Source organism: Phallusia mammillata, chromosome 4, assembly GCF_965637545.1.
Source record: "Phallusia mammillata chromosome 4, kaPhaMamm4.hap1.1, whole genome shotgun sequence".
Classification (NCBI taxonomy): domain Eukaryota; kingdom Metazoa; phylum Chordata; class Ascidiacea; order Phlebobranchia; family Ascidiidae; genus Phallusia; species Phallusia mammillata.
The window spans coordinates 28,529,246-28,551,324 of NC_137255.1; the positions used below are offsets into that span (position 1 = coordinate 28,529,246).

The 22,079-nt window shown below is 38.2% G+C and overlaps 1 protein-coding gene and 1 pseudogene across 1 annotated transcript; one reads left to right on the top strand and one right to left on the bottom strand.

Annotated features, from left to right (window-relative positions):
• Window positions 1-893: 893 nt before the first annotated feature.
• On the bottom strand, window positions 894-1,794 carry LOC145223737 (uncharacterized; annotated as a pseudogene).
• Window positions 1,795-6,473: 4,679 nt separating this feature from the next.
• On the top strand, window positions 6,474-22,008 carry LOC145223738 (NACHT, LRR and PYD domains-containing protein 3-like). The gene is made up of 9 exons (XM_080090129.1): window positions 6,474-6,710; window positions 6,910-8,925; window positions 10,460-10,621; window positions 14,236-14,397; window positions 15,092-15,253; window positions 17,903-18,020; window positions 20,819-20,968; window positions 21,281-21,574; window positions 21,845-22,008. Exons 1-9 carry the CDS (start codon window positions 6,474-6,476, stop codon window positions 22,006-22,008), a joined length of 3,465 nt encoding a protein of 1,154 aa, XP_079946255.1.
• The last annotated feature ends 71 nt before the right edge of the window (window positions 22,009-22,079 follow it).

Genomic DNA, 22,079 nt, shown 5'->3' on the forward strand with positions numbered 1-22,079 from the left:
GATTGCACACGCTTTGTGACAACGTTCAACGAATGTATTACTAGTGGAAAGTGATAAGTACAAACTAAACTGTCTTATTCAGTATTGTGCTGGTGAAGCCAAAAAATTATATGATTTTGTTCTTACATGGACAATGATGGCTACGGCAAGGCTCGGAAAGTTTTACATGACCATTATGGTCGCCTGTTTATTATAGCTAGATCATATGTTCAAAGACTCACCCAGGGTCTGCATTTGAAAGCCGATGATAGTAAAGGGCTGCAGGAGCTTGCACGTCACTTGCATTAGTGTTTTGTTAAATAAGCTGTTGCTGCCAGGCATAGTATCAAGTCTATAGAGCTATTCTGGCAAAAGTATTTTTATTCCGACGTTTCGACGTCCTGTACAGGTCGTCTTCATCAGGGTAAATAACACTAAATGCGACTAGAACAGTGCACGACAAACAAAGGAAAAAAAAGAATGAAACGCAAGCACGTCACAACGCAACGAAAACACCGCGCGATAACAAATGATTGGGCCTCTAATCTTTGAGCAGGTGCCTGTAGCACGCTAAAAGCATCACGCCTGTTTTGATGTTCATTGTGTTGCCCCGTTGGTGAATATTCCATGACTCAAGAAATAGTCTTTTCCTGTAGTCAGGCTCCCGGGCCACAACAGACGCCGCATTAAAATCAATACGGTGGCCTTGTCATACTGCGTGATTGGAAAGGGCCGACTTCTTCGCGTCGTTGTTGGCAACATCCCGTTGATGTTCTTTTCGTCAGGTGTTGAGTGACCTTCCAGTTTTCCCGATGTAAATTAACGGACAATCGGCGCAGGGAATGGAATATACAACACCTCGTTGTTCAAACGGGTTGATTGAATCTTTTGGGTGACTCAATAGCTTGCGGAGAGTATTGACAGGTTGGACGCCAACCGCTATGCCGAAGTCACGCAACATACGCCGTAGAATATCCGTCAGTTTCGGTATGTACGGAAGTGTCACAAAACCCTCTGTTTTTGGATGGGTCACCTGTTTGGGACACGTTGCCCGTCCATCACGGAGAATCCAGTTGGGGTAGCCGTTGTATTTCTAGGCTTTGCGAACCTTAACCAGTTCCGCCTCGCAGTCGTCGCTATGAGTGCACAAGCGTCGTGCCTGATCTTTTAGGGAACGAACCACCCCCGTTTTCTGGTATGTGGGGTGATGAGATCGAAAATTGAGATACCTACCGGTACTCGTTGGCTTGTGGTACACTCTCGAGTACAAGACGCCGTCATCGGTTCTTGTGACTTAAACGTCTAAAAATGGAAGACAGTTTGCCGATTGGAGTTCCATGGTAAACTAAATGCCTGGTTGCGCCTCGTTGAGATGCTGTAAAAAAGCCTCAACCTTGTTCTTAGCAATGACACAAAAAATGTCGTCAAAATATCGCCGCCAGAATCTTTGTGGGTTGGCAAACGTTGATAAGGCTTTTTCCTCAAGCGCTTCCATTGTCATGTTTGCGACAACCACGGAGACCGGGGAACCCATCGCTGTGCCTTGAATCTGTTGGTAAAAGCTTACCCTGAATGTTAAAAAGGATTGCTCCTAGCAAATCCGCAAACCGTCCACAATATCCAACGGGACCCATGGTGTTCTGTTTAAGGCTATAGTCGTTTAAAATCCTGGATGACGCGATGTCCATAGCCAATTCCACAGGAACACTTGTAAAAAGTGACACGACGTCATACGACACCATTAACTCTTTGTTGGACAGGGGCGGCAACTGTGCTATCTCTTGAACAAACTTGGACGAGTTCGAAACAGTCCATTCCGTATTGCCCACGAGCGGAGAAATAACTTTCGCTAGGTACTTCGCAAGATTGTAGGTTGGAGTACCAACAAACGAAACGATTGGTCGCAGAGGGATGTCTTCCTTGTGTATTTTTGGTAAGCCGTAGATGCGCGAAGCGAAGCCGTCCGTGCTATGCAGTTGATGGATTCAGAAATGCATTGCGTCTCTGTGTGCAATTTCCCTACGAACTTATTAAGGACGCGTTCCGACTTACGTGTTGAATCACGCTTTAAACGCTTGTAAGTCGAAGTATCCAGTTATAAGTCAGACATTTTCTTGTCGTAACCTGGGCGGTTCATGATGACAGTACAGTTACCTTCGTCTGCGGGTAAGATCGAGATATCTTCATTTGACCTTAAACTTCGGATCGCTTGGTGCTCGGTGTTACTGAGGTTGCTTTGACCCATTCTGTGTGTGCGAAGGCAGTTTGCAAGTTTGCCTTGAATGATTGCTTTAATGTGCGCTGGTTGCGGCCAAATTCCTTTCTCGACTGCAGCAATAATTTGTTCTTTCGGTACTACCCGTGGTGCAGTGGCAAAATTAAGACCAAGTTGCAAAACTTTGGTATCAACCGTCGGTTGGTAATCAGACAGGTTCATGACCCAGCTATGCATCTTCTGTCTTTCCACTGCAGGTCTTCGTCTGTCGCACATGGAACTCAGCGATGTCAAACGCTTTTTGCAATCAATCATCGCACGATTGTAACGTGTATTAACTCCTACGTTGGTGTGGTCTAAAGGCCGCTCCAACTGGTCTTGCGTCAGAGCTACACGTAGCGAAGCTAACACTCCATCAGAACGAGCATTTCATTGCGTTATTCTTTGGTGAGACTGGTCAATGCGTAACTTTACAAACGCAAATCCACACTTTCTTATGATTTTCCTTCCACCTGAAGAATTGTCAGGCGATTTATAGTGCAAAGAGCGCGGCAAGATATTTTCCTTGATACACCCGTGGTTGAAATGCAGGTGTAGTGTTTTGTTTCTTTGTCTCATTTGGGTTATTTTGCTGATATAAGTAACTTCGTACATATTTAGGTATTGCTAGACGTTTGCCACTAAACATGCAACAGAGGTGGAAACGACATGCTGGCGAAAGCTGTGTGGAAATAAACCGCAGACCACCGAAACCGGTCAAGCCCGCGCCAAGGATGATCAAAGCCTCGTCACATGCTGCTTCCGTGTCAACAGGTTACGACGGAAGGCAAGCATCGACAAGCAAGCCGATAGGTGACAAGTGTCCAATCTGTAACGTGCCGCACGCTTTAGCGCAATGTATAGTGTTTAAAGGAAAGCAGTTCGGAGAACGACTTCGGATAGTGCGAAGAGCTAGGCTCTGTGACAACTGTTTTGGTAGGTAACATCGCTAGAAATTGTACATTGCGGAGTTCTTGTTCAGTAGAAGGGTGTTGGCGTAGACATCACATGTTACTACCTCATGATTTACCGGAACCCCAGTCGGACAATCTTTCACAGCGTAGAGACCAAAGGCCGAGACTAGCAAGGAATGGAACTGCCTCAAAGACCGTGGTAACCTCAACTTCGTGTGCTGCGAATTCGTCCGTACCTCTGGTTGGCCAAAACGTGTTTATGAATATTGTCCCCGTAAAAATTATGTGTCAAAAACGGAAAGCAGGTTAAAACGTACGCCTTTCTGGATTCCGGTTCAAACTCGACGATGTCGAGACGGCTGCTAGATATGCTTAAACTAACAGGTGACAAAAATGAGCTTACGCTTTCAACGATTAATGGAAAAACACAGAACAACAATGGTCAGCTGAGCGCGGTCAAGACAGTTCTCGTCTGGTCTCTGTTCGGTATTGCTTCATCTCGTTGGTGCAGGAGGTCCGCGCACTTTTGCAGTGCGGAGGTTTTCCCCATGATGTACCTGCGAGCGACGCAACGAAGTCTTCATTTTCTTTAAAAGATGACATCGGTCAAGTGGAACGTGTTTTGTTGCTCCAGTTGTCTTGCAGGCGCGAATGTTGCTGCAACAGTTGTGCAGACAGGGTGTTGCCACAGCTGTACTGCAATGCATCTACAACACGGCCAAACGCATTCCCGCCTCTTTGGCAAATCGGCTAACGAAGATAGACGAAGGGTTTAATGCTTTACAGTGGAATGACGACGGGTCGCGGGGTAGATGGTTTGCTGGAACATCGTTTTTGTGCAAGTTGGAGGTTCAGTGGCCGACGAGTCTTTGATCCTAGACGTTCTATTCGAGGAGTTTGTGCTGAAAAAGCGAAAGGAAGTGGCAGTTCCTCATGTTTCTCCGAAATTGGACTTCACAGTTTATCAATCGATATTCGTCCTGGAAAAGTCTGAAGAAGACTGTGGCATGGCAAGATTTTTTGTTGAATTCACCCGAACGAAAAAGAATCTAAACGTTAAGCGTTGCGGAACCGCAAAAAGTATGCAATGATCAAATACGTACTGCAGCAGAAGTTTGCTGAAGAAATTCGTGCACTTGAAAAAAACACGATCGTTAGTAAGCTGTGAACAAGCGTGTATCAAGGTAGATGAAATCTGGAAGGTCTTTGCAGAGACTGACTCCAATTTTGGTTGATGGTGTTTTTGCGTGTTGGTCGCTTGCATCGTGCTCCGGTGGCATATGACTTGAAGCATCCGGTGATTCTGCCAAACAAACACCACGTGATAACTCTTATAACCGAGGATCATCACAATACCGTTCTGCATTCTGGCATGGGTCTTACATGGACATCGCTACGACAGAAAAACTGGGTTGTTTGTTGTGAAGTTGCAGCAAAGCGTGTGTTGGGACAATCGGAGACAGATGAAGGCAAACTTACCAAGTGAGCGAATAACGCGAGGAAAGCCCCCATTCAAGCGCTAGGGATTAAAATTTACGTGTCTGACACATTGAAATGCGCACTCGCTCTCAACGGATTCTTTTATTGACGGCCGACGAAGATTCATCGGTCGTCGAGGAAGACCGAAGAAGATCTTTAGCGACGACTGTACCAATTTCATCGCAGCTATTCGCATTTTGCGCGACTCGTTGAGGGCTTGCAATAAAGCGCAGATTTATGATTGCCTCAGACAGCGTGCCATTGAATTGGCTTTCAATCCGCGTACTGCAAGTAACATGGATGGAGTTTGGGAGGGGCTTATACGGTGTGCGAAAAATACTGAATGCTCTCATGTCTGAACAATATGTTTGAAGTGGAGGCGATACTTAAAATTACAAGGTACAAGGTGCCACAACTGTGCCGAGTGTTAAAAAGTGTTATATGAACACGATCGAATCGTGACTATAACGTTCTTTACTTACAGCAAGAGTAAGGGCTTCACAGGGCCTAAGGCTAACCAGCATTTAGTTGATATTGCGAGTTTAGTAGACACAACAGGTGCTAACAGGAAGGCCTACACAGTCTACCGCAAGGTGGCGCAATATATTTTATATTGTTGGTACCCCCTAAAACCGATCCTGGAAACCCAAAACTCACAACTTACTGGTGTACAGAGTTGAAACCGACGATTGTCACAGACGCACCATAGAAATAGCTTGCCATCGTCGTCAAAAATAACATCCCACTTAGAAGACAAATCATGCAGAAATTATTTAATGACCATAAACTACAAAAAAAGTGTGGAAGAAAGTTTTAGTAAAATGTGAACTGAAAAGAATGATTATAAAGGTTGAATAGTTAAATTTCACAAGACCATAGACATAGTTTCCCTGTATTTACACACAATAACATCTGGTGATTTCGATTTAAACGCTTCTGCCGCAAATGGCCAAGTTTATCACATGATGCTGCATTGTAATATTTTTACCTTGTGTTTGCATAAGATTATAACCCTACATGTATAGTATCACTGTGTAAATAACTTTTCACAGAAAAAACGGAGTATCGTAACAACACGCCAATTTTGAAGCCGTATACAACACATGACAAACTAAGTCGTGTTGTCAAGTGGCGTATTGTTCTGTGTTTTCTAAATTGATCGCCTGGACTTGAATCAACACATCTGGCGTGTTGTTCGTTTGTTTGAAATGTAGCTTTCGATTTTACAAAAAATAATTTTAGTGTTACACCAATTAGCTTGTTTTGTATGAAAAGGTACGCTACTTATAATACAAATAATACAAATCTGGTTTAGGAATTGTGGCACATTGACATAGGCTTACTTCTGCAAAGCAATTTATCGTCCAGTATTGGAAGTTATCCAAAAAAAATATTGTCCATTTATCCGAAATGCTTCATTTAATATTTTTAACTTGTGTTCGTTTTTCAATTCTCATGTATAGTGTGTTAAAGATTTTTGTCGATATCTAACGACGGTCTTTATTGCTTGCTATTGAATCGGTATCAATTGGTGTTTTGTTTATACCAGTTTGTGCACTTTTGTATTTAACTTGCACTAACAACTCCATTTGTTTTACATTCAATGTAGGTTATAGGTTTTCATTGATTTTCAAATAATAATGTTTTAATGATAAGTACTCTGGTCCATAATGAGATTGAAAGCGACATGTTTCATATTTCAAGTTTGTCGGCAAGTCTTTCATCATCAGTATTGCTGACATTTTAACGCAAGCAGTTACAAACAAACACAACTTGGACGCAATCGTGTGACAATCGCATGTAAATTGCTCAGTCGCATTCATAAACAATCCCATTCATCGCAAAGAATGGGTAATCAAGTAGTTAAACTGGATTCGACCCAAGAATCGGATGTTGATGGGCCGGGTTTTATCTTGAACCAAGGACCAGATGATGCTGAGCCAGAATCAAGCCCATCCCTAAGACAGGATGCAATTGTTTACCAGCTCAACGCAACCGAAGAACTTAGAGATATGGTGTCCCAGACAAGTTTACACTACTGTTTGCCAGTTGATGAACAGGACAAGAATTTGGTTTTCAACTTGGTAAGACTTTTCACCTGATTCGCCAAGAAGTCGTCGATAGAAATCCCGAAAGTTTTTAAAGTGTAATTTTTTAAATATCGTCGATATGAAATCAGTACTTCCGCCGCCCACCAACGATTGAAATCGACGACTTCTTGTGGTATCTGGTGGACTTCTGAAAACCAGAATCCGTTTTGATCTCAAAATTTTCTTTGTGTAGGAAAGCAAACAAGCACCTCAGATTGGAGACACAAACATCCACACAACTGGGCCAGTTTACAACGCTCCAATCTATCAACAACATATCACACAACATGTAACAGTGTGTCAAACTGACGAGAAAGCTCACTGCTCGTCTCAGCTTCCTGCTCCATGCTCTTTAGAAGAAGAAACTTCACCAAAACATCCAGCTACACCTCCTTTGCCCAAACGAACTCACTTTTCAGCTCAACCACCCGTTCAACACTACATTAATGAAGAAACTTTACCCAAACTCCCTACAACGTCTATATCGGTAGCACAGAGACAGAGGTTTTCTAAAGATCAAACTTCATTGTTAACAGAGCATGACATAAAACATGAATATGTTCAGTCTTCATCAGCACTGATGTTGTTGCTCAAGAAAAAAACACATGAAATTGCAAGTGAAGAATCGTCCCTGGCAGATTTTGCCAACCGACCAATACCAACCGTCAACCTTGCCATAGTCAGCAAACCGCGGCAAATTGACAACGAGTTTCGAGCAGAAGGACATTATCGACGTAAAGAGGAACTTTACAACATACCACAAAGTGACATCACCGGTGAAGAAATGTTTGCTCGTGCAAAACAAACAGCACAAAGGGAAGCTGAATGGAAATTCAAGCCTAATGAAGTGAATGCAAAAGAAGGTTACGTGGAAAAACATGGAAACGTGGTCGGTGTGGTCGGACAAGCTGGAATAGGAAAGACGACCTCAGCCAAAAAGTGGGCCATGCAAGGTTTAAGGGAAGAATTGTTCGGAGAGACTTCCTTCTTCTTCTACATAGTGATCAGACACATCGACTTCACCACGGAGATGACACTTCTTCAGTTTCTTTTTTCCACTATGTCGATAGAACAAGATTACACCCCGGAACAAGAGAAAAGCATTATCAATGCCATTTGCAACGATCCGAATGTTGTGATGATTTTCGACGGTTTCGACGAGGCAGCGATTGAGTCATTTTCTGCTGAAGTTCCCCAACCCCTTCTACACTCAAAGTCCAAAGCGGAAAACTATGTGAAGCATTTGGCGGGAGGAAACTTGCTTCCACGTGCTCGGAAGATTTTCACGTCACGACCCACTCAGCTATACAAGCTCCATCCTTTATATCGACCCAGGTTTATTGTTCAAATACTTGGATTGACGCCAACATCACAAGATGAACTTGGACGTAAGATATGTGGAGACGGATACGACGGTGTACACCAAAAGCTAGTGGAAAACCGCAATGTATTTGCTTACTGTTATGTTCCTGTCAATTTTATATTGACACTTGTCTACTTGATAAATTACGTAGGAGATATTCAGTTTGTTTCACTCACTCGAGTCCTTGCTTTCACTTGTTGCCAATATCTAAAAACCAATCATTTAAGGGGCCAAGAAGCTGAGTTGGACAAACTGGCAAAACTGGCCTATGATGCATTTCTGAAGATGGAGATTGTACTTAAAGCAAAAGCGTTTAAAAAAGCTGGTATCAAGGAATCCACAGCCGATGCATTTACAAACACATCGGTCACAAAGCATGGGAATCTCAAGCTGACGATATTGGATGGTTACAAAGTTCGATATTTCTCTCATCTCATCTGGCAAGAGTTTTTTTCGGCTTTCTACCTGATGATGATCATGTCCCTTGACGAGTTTGAGAAAGTCCTCAAACCACTTACAGATGCCAGATGGGAAGTTGTCTCTAACTTCGTTTTTGGGATTTGCGATTCTTCGGTTTTCTTACAACTTGAGCCGATTGTTCCAGAATGTTCCATCAGTGATTGGAAGCAAAAAAAATCTTTGCTGGTGAAATTTATGCGGTCTAAACCGAAGCTGAGCAGAGTAGAAATCGTGCAAATTTGCAGCTGGGCTCATGAGTCAAATGATCCAGAGATTGCTTCGTCAATGGCCTCCCTACTACCTGATGAGCTCGACCTTCGTGATTCATCTCTCCTTCCAGTTGATTACGAAAATCTTTCCTTCGTGATTCAACAAAGAGCGAAACCGGTAAAACTGTGGTTTTGCTAACTGCGCGTTAATTGTTGAGAAAAAAAAGCAAAAACGAACAGAGCCTCAACTAAAAACTTAAAAAATATAAATCATTAGAATCAAGACACATCTGTGTCAATCACCACGTTTGTATCACCACATTCATATCCACAGAACAGTAAAAATCAAAATCTCTATTAACGAAGTTAAAAAAAAACATCACATGCTAATTGTCCAACCATACTGAACGCACAAGTAGCGTCAAAATTTTAATTACTTGTGCATTACTCCGACTAAAAGTGGTAGTTACATTCAGTACATAAAAGTTCATGGTCTTCAGTACATGGTCTTTGCGTATAGCTATACATGTTAAATAAATGTAGGGTTAAATATAAACAAAGGGTGGATGGAAAACAAAGTGAAATGTAAAATTAACCAAATAATAATGTTAAGTTAGATACACAAAGAGCAAGAACAAACGCAGTTAAATAAATAAAGTGCAAAAATACGTAAGAAATGAAATCTATTAAAAATACAAGCACATCCTAATAAAGGAAAACTATGTGTGACGCTAAAAAGGTATATTGCAACTTAATCCAATATGCAAAATCGCTATGTGTGTCGGTTGCCGATTGTTTTGTAGTTTTGTAGCAAAAATAGCATCGTGTTGCCCATATCTTTGGGTCGTGGTTGCAATGTTTAGCTTAAAATTCGTCCAAATGACAACTTAAAATGTTGAATGCTTGCGTTTGCAATTTACAACTGCATAGCCATCCCTGCCCATATGTCATTTCATGCCAATTGTCGTTTTTGTTTTAATTTTTTTTTTGCCTGCAGCTAATATTTGACAACATTTTTTCTCATTTTCTAAACAACTTGGATGCATCTTTTTTAGTTATTCAAATTCACTATAATCTCTAACATTAGGTTGTAGCTGACATGGCCCACAATAATTTTCTTGCCCGAACAATTAACAAAGCAAATAACTTAAAAACATGCAACTTTTTCTCGCTTGTCAACACAATGCCACCCTACAAACAAATAAGGTTTAGTGTAAAATTTAATCGTGGAAACAAGACCATGGCGTTAACACGTCGCTCCAAACAATGCAAGTAACTAAAAAAGATTTTTACCTGCACAAACCACGGTTCAGACCAATGTTGTATACATCATTCAGTTTTAGCTGGATCCAGCTATACAAGCTGAAATCCGAGCCAAACCCGACATTTTAATATTTAAAGTAAAGAAATCTCGTTTTTGACAACAATTCAACTTTTTTACCTTGCAACAAGTACATGCTCTTTAAAGCAAAAAGTACAATTTTTTCTATTTTTAAATTGTTGCACAAGTTGTTCCCAAATTGTGTTTTTGTATGCAGTAACGTGAAAAAAATCATTTCAAAACATGCAAAAAACAATGCTATAATACTCACTATATTGGGTTAAGTTAGGGTTAAGTTTAACATTCACAACAAGGCGAAATCCAAAGTATTTTAGTTTACTTGAATTTGTCACTACGATAAACGTAATAATATTTGTTGGATTAAAATCAGCTGAGGACACTTAACCTTACCGAAAACGAAATCGACAAGATGGAAGCAGCTTCACTCTCCCCTTGCCTTCACAACATGGAAGAACTTATACTGGAGGGTTGTAAGATCGGAAGCGAAGGGGTCGAGAAACTATGCGAGGGGGTGAAAAGGCTAACAAAGCCGGTAAAACCAAAATTTAAGCATTGCATAAACCGTGTTAGTAAAACTGCAATTTTTCTTCACAGTTATTTTTGTACTGACAAACTTAGCAAATAGTTGTTGTCCAAGGGCAAAAGATTTTTCAATTTAAGGAAAATAATGTCTTGTCTAGTAAATATATATTTGTGACGTCAGAATTGCATTTTGTCTTCACAACTAAAGGGACATATGAATTAACTCAAACAATAAAAGACCTTTTTGTTCCGTTAATTGTTTGAGTTGGCAATATACAAAAGTCAAGCCATCCTGCCGCACATGTCAGTCCATAAATATTTTTCCTTTCTTTTCCATTCTCACAGCATGAAGCCTCTATTTTGAGAAATCAGTTTCACAAAGTAGCAGTATGGGTGGATTTGTTTGCAACAATTTCAAAAGTGTACAAGTCTAATTTCAACAAACAGGTTGACATTTGACAACAAATTGTCCTCATAACAATGTGCATGTAACGCATTTCACTACACTGGTGGAACTATTTCCAACATATTGTTGTAATTGAACCACTTTTTTCAAAAAAATGAACGAAGCAAAACAATAACATTTAAACTTTTAAATATCCTTACAAGCCGATACTGCCCGACATCAATATTTTTAAACAAACAACTTTGTCACAGCTTTTTTGTGCATCTAGCGTGACGGACAACAACGCATTGTGAAACAAACGTAATTATTTTACTCATGTGTTGCTATAACACCAAGTCGCTCGACACATGCACAAGGTCTGATATTAATGTTGTCGGTGAAACACGGCCAGGCGTTAGCACATCATTTTAGCAAAACCTAATATTTACAAATATCAGACCCTGCGTTCAAGCAAAGTTGTAAACGGATCTCAAATAGGTCCAGCCGGAAAATAAAATCCAAAATCCTGCCTAAACCCGACATTATGCTAAAATAAAATCGTAATTAGGCCAAAACTTAGATTTACTAAAGCCATAAGTACCCTAGTGTCAATTCAGGCCGCCTCTAGCCCGTTTTATTTAAAAAACTGAAACCTAAACAAGCACATGACCCGAAAACTTTTTTTTTCTTTTTCTAACTTTTTTTCGTTTCTTTATTTTGAGTTTATTTTTTCTGAGTAAAACAAATTTAAAAATTAACAACAAGGCGTAATTCGAACTAAATTTGTCTGTTTTGTTTACTGGCATGATCACTGCGATAAATGTAATTTTATTTGTTGCTTTAAAATCAGCTGAAGATACTCGACCTCTCCGACAACGAGATCGGCAACACAGGAGCTGCTTCGCTGGATCCTAGCCTTCACGAAGAACTTATACTGAAAATGTGTGAGATTGAAAGTGAAGGTGTCAAAAAACTCTGCGATAGAGTAAAAAGGATAACGAAGCCGGTAAAACCTTGTGAAATTTAAAAACACTTACATAAACCTGTATTAGTGAACTGTTAATTTCCTTTAAAGGTATATTTCTTACTGATAACTGGTAATAATGTCATTTTGTCCAGTAAATATAAAATTGTGACTTAAGAATCTAATTTTGTTCGAAAAAGACTTTGAATAACCTCGAACAGTGAACGACAAGTGAGAAATTTAAACATTATTTTGTTTCTATTTTTTTTACATATCAGAATGATAACTTGAAAAAGCATTAAAACATAAACTTGAAAAAGCTCTGAAAGCCCCTAACCCATACAATGATTTTAATATAATCTTTATATTTTACATGAAAGCATGTGTCAAAGTGTGTATTTTTCTTTTACTCTATATTTCTGTGTTTCAACGACTGTTTGTGTTGCTTTCTTACTTAAATGACTCAGAAACATCGTCTCTGCACCATAAAGCTTCTAACGCTTTATAACTTAGTTGTTTCCGGCGCTTCCGAACGGATTCTTACAACATTTACGTACAAAGCACTCGAACAACGCTTGCTTCCATCGTTAGTTCTACCTTTCTCTCTTTCTCTCTCCCTCTTCTCTCTACATGACTCGGATATGTGGACAACACCGCTTCAATGTTAGATACACAAAGAGGTACAATTGCATTAAAATATAGTACACAAACAAAAAAAAATACTGGAAGTCAAAGCACAATCTAGTTATGGGAAACTACGTAAATGCCGTCTTGGTGTGCGATACAATAAGAAAATAACAATATTCGTATGCGATCATTACAAGTGACGCAACAGACCAAAGTTTCAATCCAAGAAAGGCCTTTTGGATCGGTTTTAAACATATTTTTTATGTCTGCAGCAGGGATATAATCGTGTTGTCCATATTTTTGTCTGTTGGTTGCAATTTCAATTGAAATCTATGCGTTTTATTGAAATTTATTCACAAGACTAAATTTACAAAAATGTCCACTGAATATGAAACTTTCTATTCAACCATTAATATGGCCATGTTTTATTCGAGTAAGTTATAGTCATAGATAAAAATTTTAACAAAAACTAAACCAGTTCACAGATTAGTCACACTTGATTTTAACATTATTTCAGTAATGAGGTTTTGTGTGTAGACTTTCAGTTTTTCAACTAATACTTGCTGCTTTATTTTGTAAAAAAATAGTTAATAGCTAGATCAAAAAATACTATTACAACTCCAGTAAAAACACTACTTTTTTCACTTTTAAGCCATGTGCTTGCCGTGTGCAACTAAAATGAATCTTAAGGTCAGGACGTAACAAAGAGTTATAAAACTCGTTGCTGCGAAGCGCACAGCCTCGTCGTAGATAACGTTATGGTCCACATACAAAAATTAATATTGCCGGTTTACCAAGGCGGAAATCATTCTTTTTATATATTGCTCAACCATAAAAAATTTGTGATGGATGTTATTTGTAATATAATAGTACATCAAGTAAAATTATCTAGGGGGTGCTGCAGCCTCGCAGCACCCTAGCACGAGACGCCCCTGCAAGTAAAACAAGCCATTCTACCCCACATGTCAGTCCATAACAATATTCCGTAGTTTCAGCATGAAGTCTTCACTTTAGGAAACAAGTTTCACTTCGTTACACTAGAAGGAAATTTGTTTGCAGTAAATGTAATTAAGACTAGTTTCAACTAAGATTTTTTCTTTATAAATGAACGAAGCAAAACAATAACAAGCAAACTTTATTAAGAAAAAATGCCGATACTGTCACTCATACAGACATCAACATTTTTGAACAATTCCTTTTGGCAGCATTTTTGTATCTAGCACATACGAATACACAAAAATGCGCAGTGAAACAAACGTGCAGCGCATACTTGTTTTGCTCATGTGTTGCTATAATACCAGGTCACCGAGAAACGCACAAGGTCTAATGTTAATGTTATCAGTGAAACAAAGCCAGGCGTTAGAACATCATTTGCAAAAAATAACTTTTATATATTTTAAAACCTGGAATCAAGCAAGAGTTGAAAACATGTCTGAAATTAGGTCAACCTGAAAAAAAAAAAAAAACTTCAGCCTGACTTACAATTCTGGTTCAGGCAATACAGCAACACACACACACCTTTTTTTTCTTTCTTTATGTTGAATTTATTTTTCTGGGTAAAACAATTCAAACATTTAAAACAAGGCGTAGTCCGAAAGTGTAGTTGTTACTGCAGTAAATGTCATTACATTTGTTGCCTTAAAATTAGCTGAAGATACTCGACCTCTCCGACAACAAGATCGGCAACACGGGAGCAGCTTCACTCGCTCCTTGCCTTCACAACATGGAACAACTAATATTGCGGAAATGCAACCTTGGAAGTGAAGGCGTCGAAAACATCTGCGATGGAGTCAAGAGTCTAAAAAAGCCGGTAAAGCATCTTGAAGTTTGAAACTTTCAAAATTTCATCAAATTATTTTTGAACCTTGTCAATCTGATTTAAGGGTATATTTTATACTGAAAGCTGTTACTTTAAAATAGTTTCGGAAGCTTACGAAAATAATGTCCTTTTGTCTAGCACAAATACATGTGTGATGTCATAATTAAATTTTGTCTTCGCTATACAAAGTGTCATTGATGTAGTTCGAATAGTGAACAAACGAGATACGCAAAACATTATGTTGTTCCTATTTTACTTGCGTGAAAGAATGATAATTGTATGATGTCATGTAAGATGTCCACGAAAGTTACTAGGTTCGTTTCCATGTACTTGTGTTTGTTAAAATGTCCGACAGAATCAAACAAAAACGACATATGATTTCAATGGAAGTTTTGCTTCAAACATTTTTTCTTTAAAACGTAAACTAAACAGAAAAACAAATAAGCGTTTGTTTGCAATGAAATAAAATTGTTTAGTCGGAAAAGTGCGATCAACTAATGTTAAGCTCATGCGCCGACAAAAACTCTGTTTGAAATCATTCAAAATATTACATTCATTTTTGTACTAAAATCAAGTCAAGCATTTACCACTAGGCGTAATCTGAAGTTATGCTGTGATATCTTTTTTTATTTACCAGTATTTGTCATAGCGATAAATGTAATAATGTTTGTTGCATTAAAATCAGCTGACGAGATTCGACCTCTCCCACAACAAAATCGGAGAAACAGGAGCAGCATTACTAGCCCCTTGCCTTCAAAACACGGAAGAACTTGTTCTGGTTGTATGTGGGATCGGTATTGAAGGAGTAGAGAAACTCTGCGATGGAGTGGAAAAGCTAACAAAGCCGGTAAAAGACGTATATTATTTTATAAGTGGTTTACAAGATTTTATGTACTTGCAAACGCTACAATCTGTTTATTCAAACCTAATCTTAAATAAAAAAACATGTTTTTGTTTTAGTAAACCTGTAATATGTTAAGCTTGTAAATGTTCGTTATAGGTATTTTTGTACTGACAACAAGTACTTTGAAATAGTTATCTTGGTCGCGATCGATTTTTAAATGTTAGGTTATGCTAGTCACGAAAATATACCGTTGTTGCATCACAATTCAAATTTGTCGTCACAATAAAATAAGTTCATTATTTCTTTGCAATAATAAACACTAAAAACAACATAATATGTAAAAGACACAGTCATCATGTTGTCATATAAATTTGCATGGTGTGGTAATTAGTATTAACAAAAACACTGAACGCTTTATGCAAGCACATAAGGAATAATCACCAATTTACAAAAAACAGTTTTGAAAATAGGTTCGGTACATTCATTTAAAAGCGAAAAAAACCTGTTAATTTTTTTACCTGTTTATATGAAACGACACATCGGTGACAAACTGTGCAAAAATCTTTGACCCCCCACCCAAAACGCCGTGATTTGTATTTGTCTCAACAATGTAACCTTGAAAAGGCAGGGTTCTGTTTATTGCCTGAATTTTCTTTTTGTCTTGTCGTACGTAGGTGCTGACTTAGTTTCCGCAATTAGGTCTCGTAGTATACCCACAGTGTCAGTTAATAACATTTAATTGACTCCTGCAGTCTGCAAGCTATTAACTTCTCATCAAGTTTTTAAAGCATTGTACCACATAAAGCCATGAACTATGCAAGCAATGCATATGTTTGGTACAGTTTACCTGATTTTTTTTTAATTTACAACATTTCAACAACAGGGTTATGTAAATTTGTGAAATCCATGCACTTGTGCTGGTCACAATGTCTGCACAGGGCGCATCCCGGGCACTGATACATAAATTTTGCTGCCGATTTATTAGTTCCAAATTTTGCGTCTTTTCTGTTTTATTCTTACTAAATAAAATCACACTTTGCTGGATAAGGCAGACTCACTCCATAAGAGAGTTGGACAATTTGTCTGCGGACAACATACGTCACTTCACACAACGCAGTTAACTAATGAAAGAAGTGTAACATTCAGGTGGGAATGTTATAGGTAAATGCGCTACTGCAGGGGTGGCCAACCTTCTACATACCATTCGCCAACTTTTTAACATACTGTGTTGGATGCGCCATAAATGTCTCGTAACCCCACCTTCTATGACTACTTCTTGTATATAGAGAGAAAAAGAAAGAAACAACTTTTGCATGAGAAGGATAGTAATAAGAAATAAGAACTATTAAGTAAAAAATAACCGTAAAACCGTACAGAATATCTAAATTACCCCTTTGACATCCATATACCCCTAATCTAAATAAAATCGTCAAAAATATCCAAAAAACAAAAAGGAAGTGCGTCCCAGTTGCATGAAAGGGTTAAATTTCGAAAATACCTGCAAATGTTCACAAACGAAAGACAATGCACAACGCACCAGGTAGGGCTACTAACACCATAACGAGAATCAGAACTTCGCTTTCACAAGGAGGCGTAAAGAGCTGAATTTTCATTTAGGGGCTATAAATGGGTTGGGTTGGGAAATATCTACATAGAATTTTTACATTAGCAACTAATTTTTGGATTAATTTTATTGAATTTTATATGCTAATACCTTACCCCGACCCTGAGCAATTTTGGAGATATAACCAATCAAATTTGGGGGCAGATTCTCGTTATGGTGTTAGTAGCTCTACCAACGCACCAACCGGAACGAGCCGCAGTTGCAAACTGACAAAAAATTCACCGTCAAGGATCGCCAGGTGCGGCCCATTTTTATTCATCACAACACTTCTTCTTCAGGCTAGTGAGCGATAGCGAGCTGATTAATTTGATTTTCATGATTATCAAAAGAAGGCTATGCGTCCTTTCTAATCATGCAATGCGCCACGTTTAGTGCATGCGCCATAGGTTGGCCACCACTGCGCTACAGCATGGGTGCACAACCTTTGAGCTATGACGGCGCATCACAGGTTCATACTTTACCAGCAGCCGCCAAGTGTGTTTATGCTTTCGTTTATATATTACTGATCCAAAGAAACAGGAATTATCTTATAATATCGAATCAACTAATTGCAAAAAAGGGGTCTAATAATGTTTAAACTGTTGTGACTTGAGATTAAAACATACAAGACAGATTAAAACACAAAGTTCTGAGACCGAAAATGCGCATTTACCTAGTTATTTATTTATTTATAAAGTGATTGTTGAAATATTAAAAGCGTATGATTTTTTATACACGGACACCAATTATATGCGTTCTAACTCAAATAATTTAAAACATGGTACTTAATAGATCGTAATAAGCTTTTTTTGGTAAATTTCGTGTGATTACAAACAATCGGAGCAGATCTGCAAAACCAGTAGTTGTTGGCGTATTGGTTTTATCTGGATCGTTAATTATTATGTCTAGGTTTCCTCAGAAATATTTCTTTTACTTTACATCACGTGACATCTGTTTTTCGTGTGAAAAATGGTATTATGGCGTCACACTGTTTTGATTCGATTTGCAACCAAGTCTTGTCACTTGCTTTTGACTACTTCTTGTTTCAGATGGAATTTCTGGATTTATCTTGGAACGAGCTGACAGATGAATGTGCTGAGTTATTGGCACGATGTGTCCACAACATCAATGAGATGAATGTTTGGCCCAATAACTTCACAGAAGCAGGCAAGAACCTCATCAGATCAAAGTCGCAAGGAAAAGTTGTGTTTAAATACTAAAGTAATATCTGAACATTTGTTTGCATAAAAATCGCAAAAAAACTTATGTGGAACAAGTTTTACAATAAATACAGTGAATCAATGTGACACTATTTCATCATTAATGGCGGCATTGGTCACTGCCTGAACGTCCGATGGAAAAAGTCTCTTGTCTACTCTCTGTGTCAATATATTTCACGATTATTAATTTTCATGTTTGTTTGAAACATTATTATTTGCAATTAACACTGACAAGCACATGCACCGAACATCAGTGAGTATTTTGCATCAACCTAAAAAAAACTCATGTTTTGTGTCAAACCGATTTTATGCATAACCTGATGGAAAACCCGCACTGCATTTGGCTTGCTGAAGAAATTGTAATCTTATACATAATTGTCAATGTTGTGATATGTTGTTCCACCATTTAATTCTGCACATTATTTTTACGTCGATTTTATTGCTTTGTATTAACGTCGTTTATAGCGGTTTGCTTTTGTGTTTTTTCCTGCAAAATGACGAATTTAGTGCCCCTTCAGTTTCTTGCTTCAATATCGTGAAGTAAATTTTGACGTCACGAACTCTGCTTTTAAATCCACATCGGTTGAATACCCTAACGCTACGAAAATAAATGAGATATCTGACCAATTTTTACTTGGAAATAAATGTTTCTATGCTTATCTTATTTGAATTCTGCGACTTAGAACTAAATATTGCATTATTGAGATGTTTTTGTTGCAAATGCCTGATAGATTATTCAGATGTATATAAACGTATAAACACCGGTAAAACAAAAGTTACCATTCTTATCACTTGTGTTCTGCAAACGCCAGTGTTGTTAAATATTGTGTTTTTTTCTGCTTCTGTTGTTCGCCATGCTTTTTTTACTGACGTCACTGAGATAAAACTTTAAACCCAACTTACCGGTCTGAGACCCAAACCATGAGACGTGTTTCCAACTTTTCAATATGTGACACGTTAAAAAAACAATTTTTTAACTTACATCGGATTTTGTATTTAAAATTCGGAATTATTCAAACATCTCGCAAGCAATCCAGCGGCGTCTCTATCGTTAATTTTGTTTAATTGTTTTTTGACAAATTAAGTCGCTTGTATATATAATGAGTGTCCTCTGCTTTTCGTAGCCTTTCTGTATTGTATATATGTGCATATTGTGTTGAACTGTTTCCTTTATTCCGTTTTTTATTTTATTTATCTAATGTTTCCTGCGTCCCTGCTGACCTATTTAGCAAGGGACACCACCCTACTTTGTACACTATACTGTCGTAACTCTCCGCTTGAAGTGTTTATCTGCACAACCTAAATTAATTGTGAACATCGTTATTAGCCCTTATAATTTATGCCATTTTTGGTTCCTGACTGTTTTTGTAACACTGTTAATCAATGGAGACGACATGATAATTTGTTTTATCCGCCGGTGGTCACTTGCTAAGGCGGGGAGGGGGCCACGCAAATAAAAAAGACGTTATTCTAATCATTAGAATCTAATGCATATTTTTTGTGACATTTCGACAAAACAGTCATCAGGAAACATGTGACCCAAGCAGTAACGACTTGATAAACAACAAATATAGAAATATCAGATTGTGCAATACTAATAGGCCAAACCAACAGTTGTGTGTATGGCGGGTTCAACAACAATCGGTTCAGGGCCGCGAGAAACAAGTTTTGTGTTAATGGTGTTACACAGCTCGACGATATTTTTCAAATCAGAGCGAGTTGGAAGGTTCAGTAGGCGGCATAAATCTGGAATATCCAGGCAAAAAAGAATTTTTTTTAAGCCGAAGTATTTTCTTTGTAAATTAAAAGTTTTTTAACTGTTAACACGTCAACTAGTAGATCACACTTTTGAAGAATTATCTTTTCCGACACTCTAGACTTTTCCGACACTTTATCTTTTTCGACACTCCAGGATTTTCTGAGTGCGTAATATCTAGTCTCAACTGATCAGCACATATATTTATTGTTGTATTAACTTATATCTGTTCAAAGATATCAAAAGCAACGTACAAACGCCCGGAATTGCAGAGAACACATTTTAGTCGTTTACTTATTTAAGGTTTTATATTTTTGCCGTGGAACTTGTGTAAATTGTCCTTTGATGAGATAAATTGACTTCAACCTAGTATATTTTTGCATGACAAGTGGACTAGGGTCAGGGTTAATGAGAGAAGAAAAATATGCTGGTGCAAGGCAACTTCAGTCTTCCCCCCCTGAACACTGTAGAAATTTTTAGAATAGTTTCTTCAGTTGCACTATAGTTTATGCACAGATTATCAAGCATTTAATACGTTCATTTGTCAATCGGAACATACAAAAGTAATGGCAATTGACACTCATTAAACAGGTTGGGCAAGAACGTCAAACCTATTTTGAAAACTTAAAATGCCAATATTTTACGGCATGCGCTAGAGCGTTTATACAGCAAAGTAAATGCTTAAAAGCAAATAATTGGTCTTTACATGTACTGCGTACGCTTAAACCAGGGGTCACCCAACTACAGCCTGCGTACTTCGAGGTCATTTCATCCGGCCCACGACCACATATTGTGGTTTGCCGTACCGTATGCATACCTTTGCAACATTTAAAAATTAGTTTACTGCTTACGAAAGTTTTTCTGTCATGACATGTACAATTAAGGTTATCTAGCTTCATAGGATTAAAACGCTCTTTAATGCAAATTTAGTTTGTTATATCACAGAAAGTACTACATTCCCTAATTGTGAACAAACAATTCATTTCCAGGAGTATATGACGACAATGTGGAAAAGTTTACTAGGTTAAAATCAAAATTTACCTTTAAATTGGAAACCACTGTTTTAACTATCGTGGTTATCAGCGATTTTTCTGCACAATTTATGCGATTTAGTGCAACGGTTTTCCTGGGTGGTCAGTGTGAGTTATTTTTTAACAAAAAAAAAATAACCAAAATTTAAAAGTTCTAAAACCAGTTGTTGTCAAGTGCAATTGTTCCCCTCTGTTTATTTCACTACGCAAAATGAACTCAATTCACAAAGATAACAACAAACTACAAAACTCGGATGTATACGAAGGAGATTAAATGTTATTACAAAAGCATTGGGTCGTTAAATGTTTTCTCATTAGCTGGCGAAACAAGACATTATTTGTCGAAACCCTAGAAACAGTCTGCAGCTGAGGGCACATTTTTTAGCATTACATCTGACACTAAAGACGGCATTGATACAGACTCGCTCCAAAAAGAGGAAGAAAAAGAAGAAGGAAAAGAAGAAGATGGACAAGAAGAAGACGGAAAAGAAGAAGATGAGGGAGAACCTTTGTCAGTAGAAAAAGATAATTCAGATGTAGACTTAGCCAATCTCTTCAAACCACAGAATACAAAAACCAAAACAAAAAGAAGCAACAGTAGCTCGGGCGAGAAGCCCAGAAAGAGAAAGAAACCAACCCAACACAAGAAAAAACAGTTTCTTTTCCCACAGCTACAAAACACTTTAGTAAACTTTTACAAACCTCCATCCTTTTGTAAGATGGCGAATATTACCTCAATTAATATAAACGGACTTAACCGTAAATTAAACTATTTGCAAACTTTCACAGAAAAAGATGACTCTGATATTTACTTATTCAGGAAGTACATGTGGTCTCAAAACCTTAGTTGTATTTGCAAATCACGATTAAACTACTAAAAGTAGAACCTCTAGTGCCGAACTAAGACTTTGCTACGAAAAGCCCGATTTTACGAACGCTTGTAAACTAATTTGTATCAAAACACAAAGCTAAAAATATTTTAAGTTGGTTCAAATATCAAGTGTTTCGAACTGCTGCCAAACACAAACGAATGGCAGATCGGTGATTTATTTTTGACTCCGATGGTAGTGCAATCGGTCTTGGAGGAATATTGTCCCAATGAGACGGACATGGTGAATATGTCGTTTCGTATGGAAGACGTGCTTTAAGCATATCGAAACGTATCGTGAAGTTTTCGCCGTAGTTCATTTTGTTCATTGTTTTTGTCATTTATTGTGGG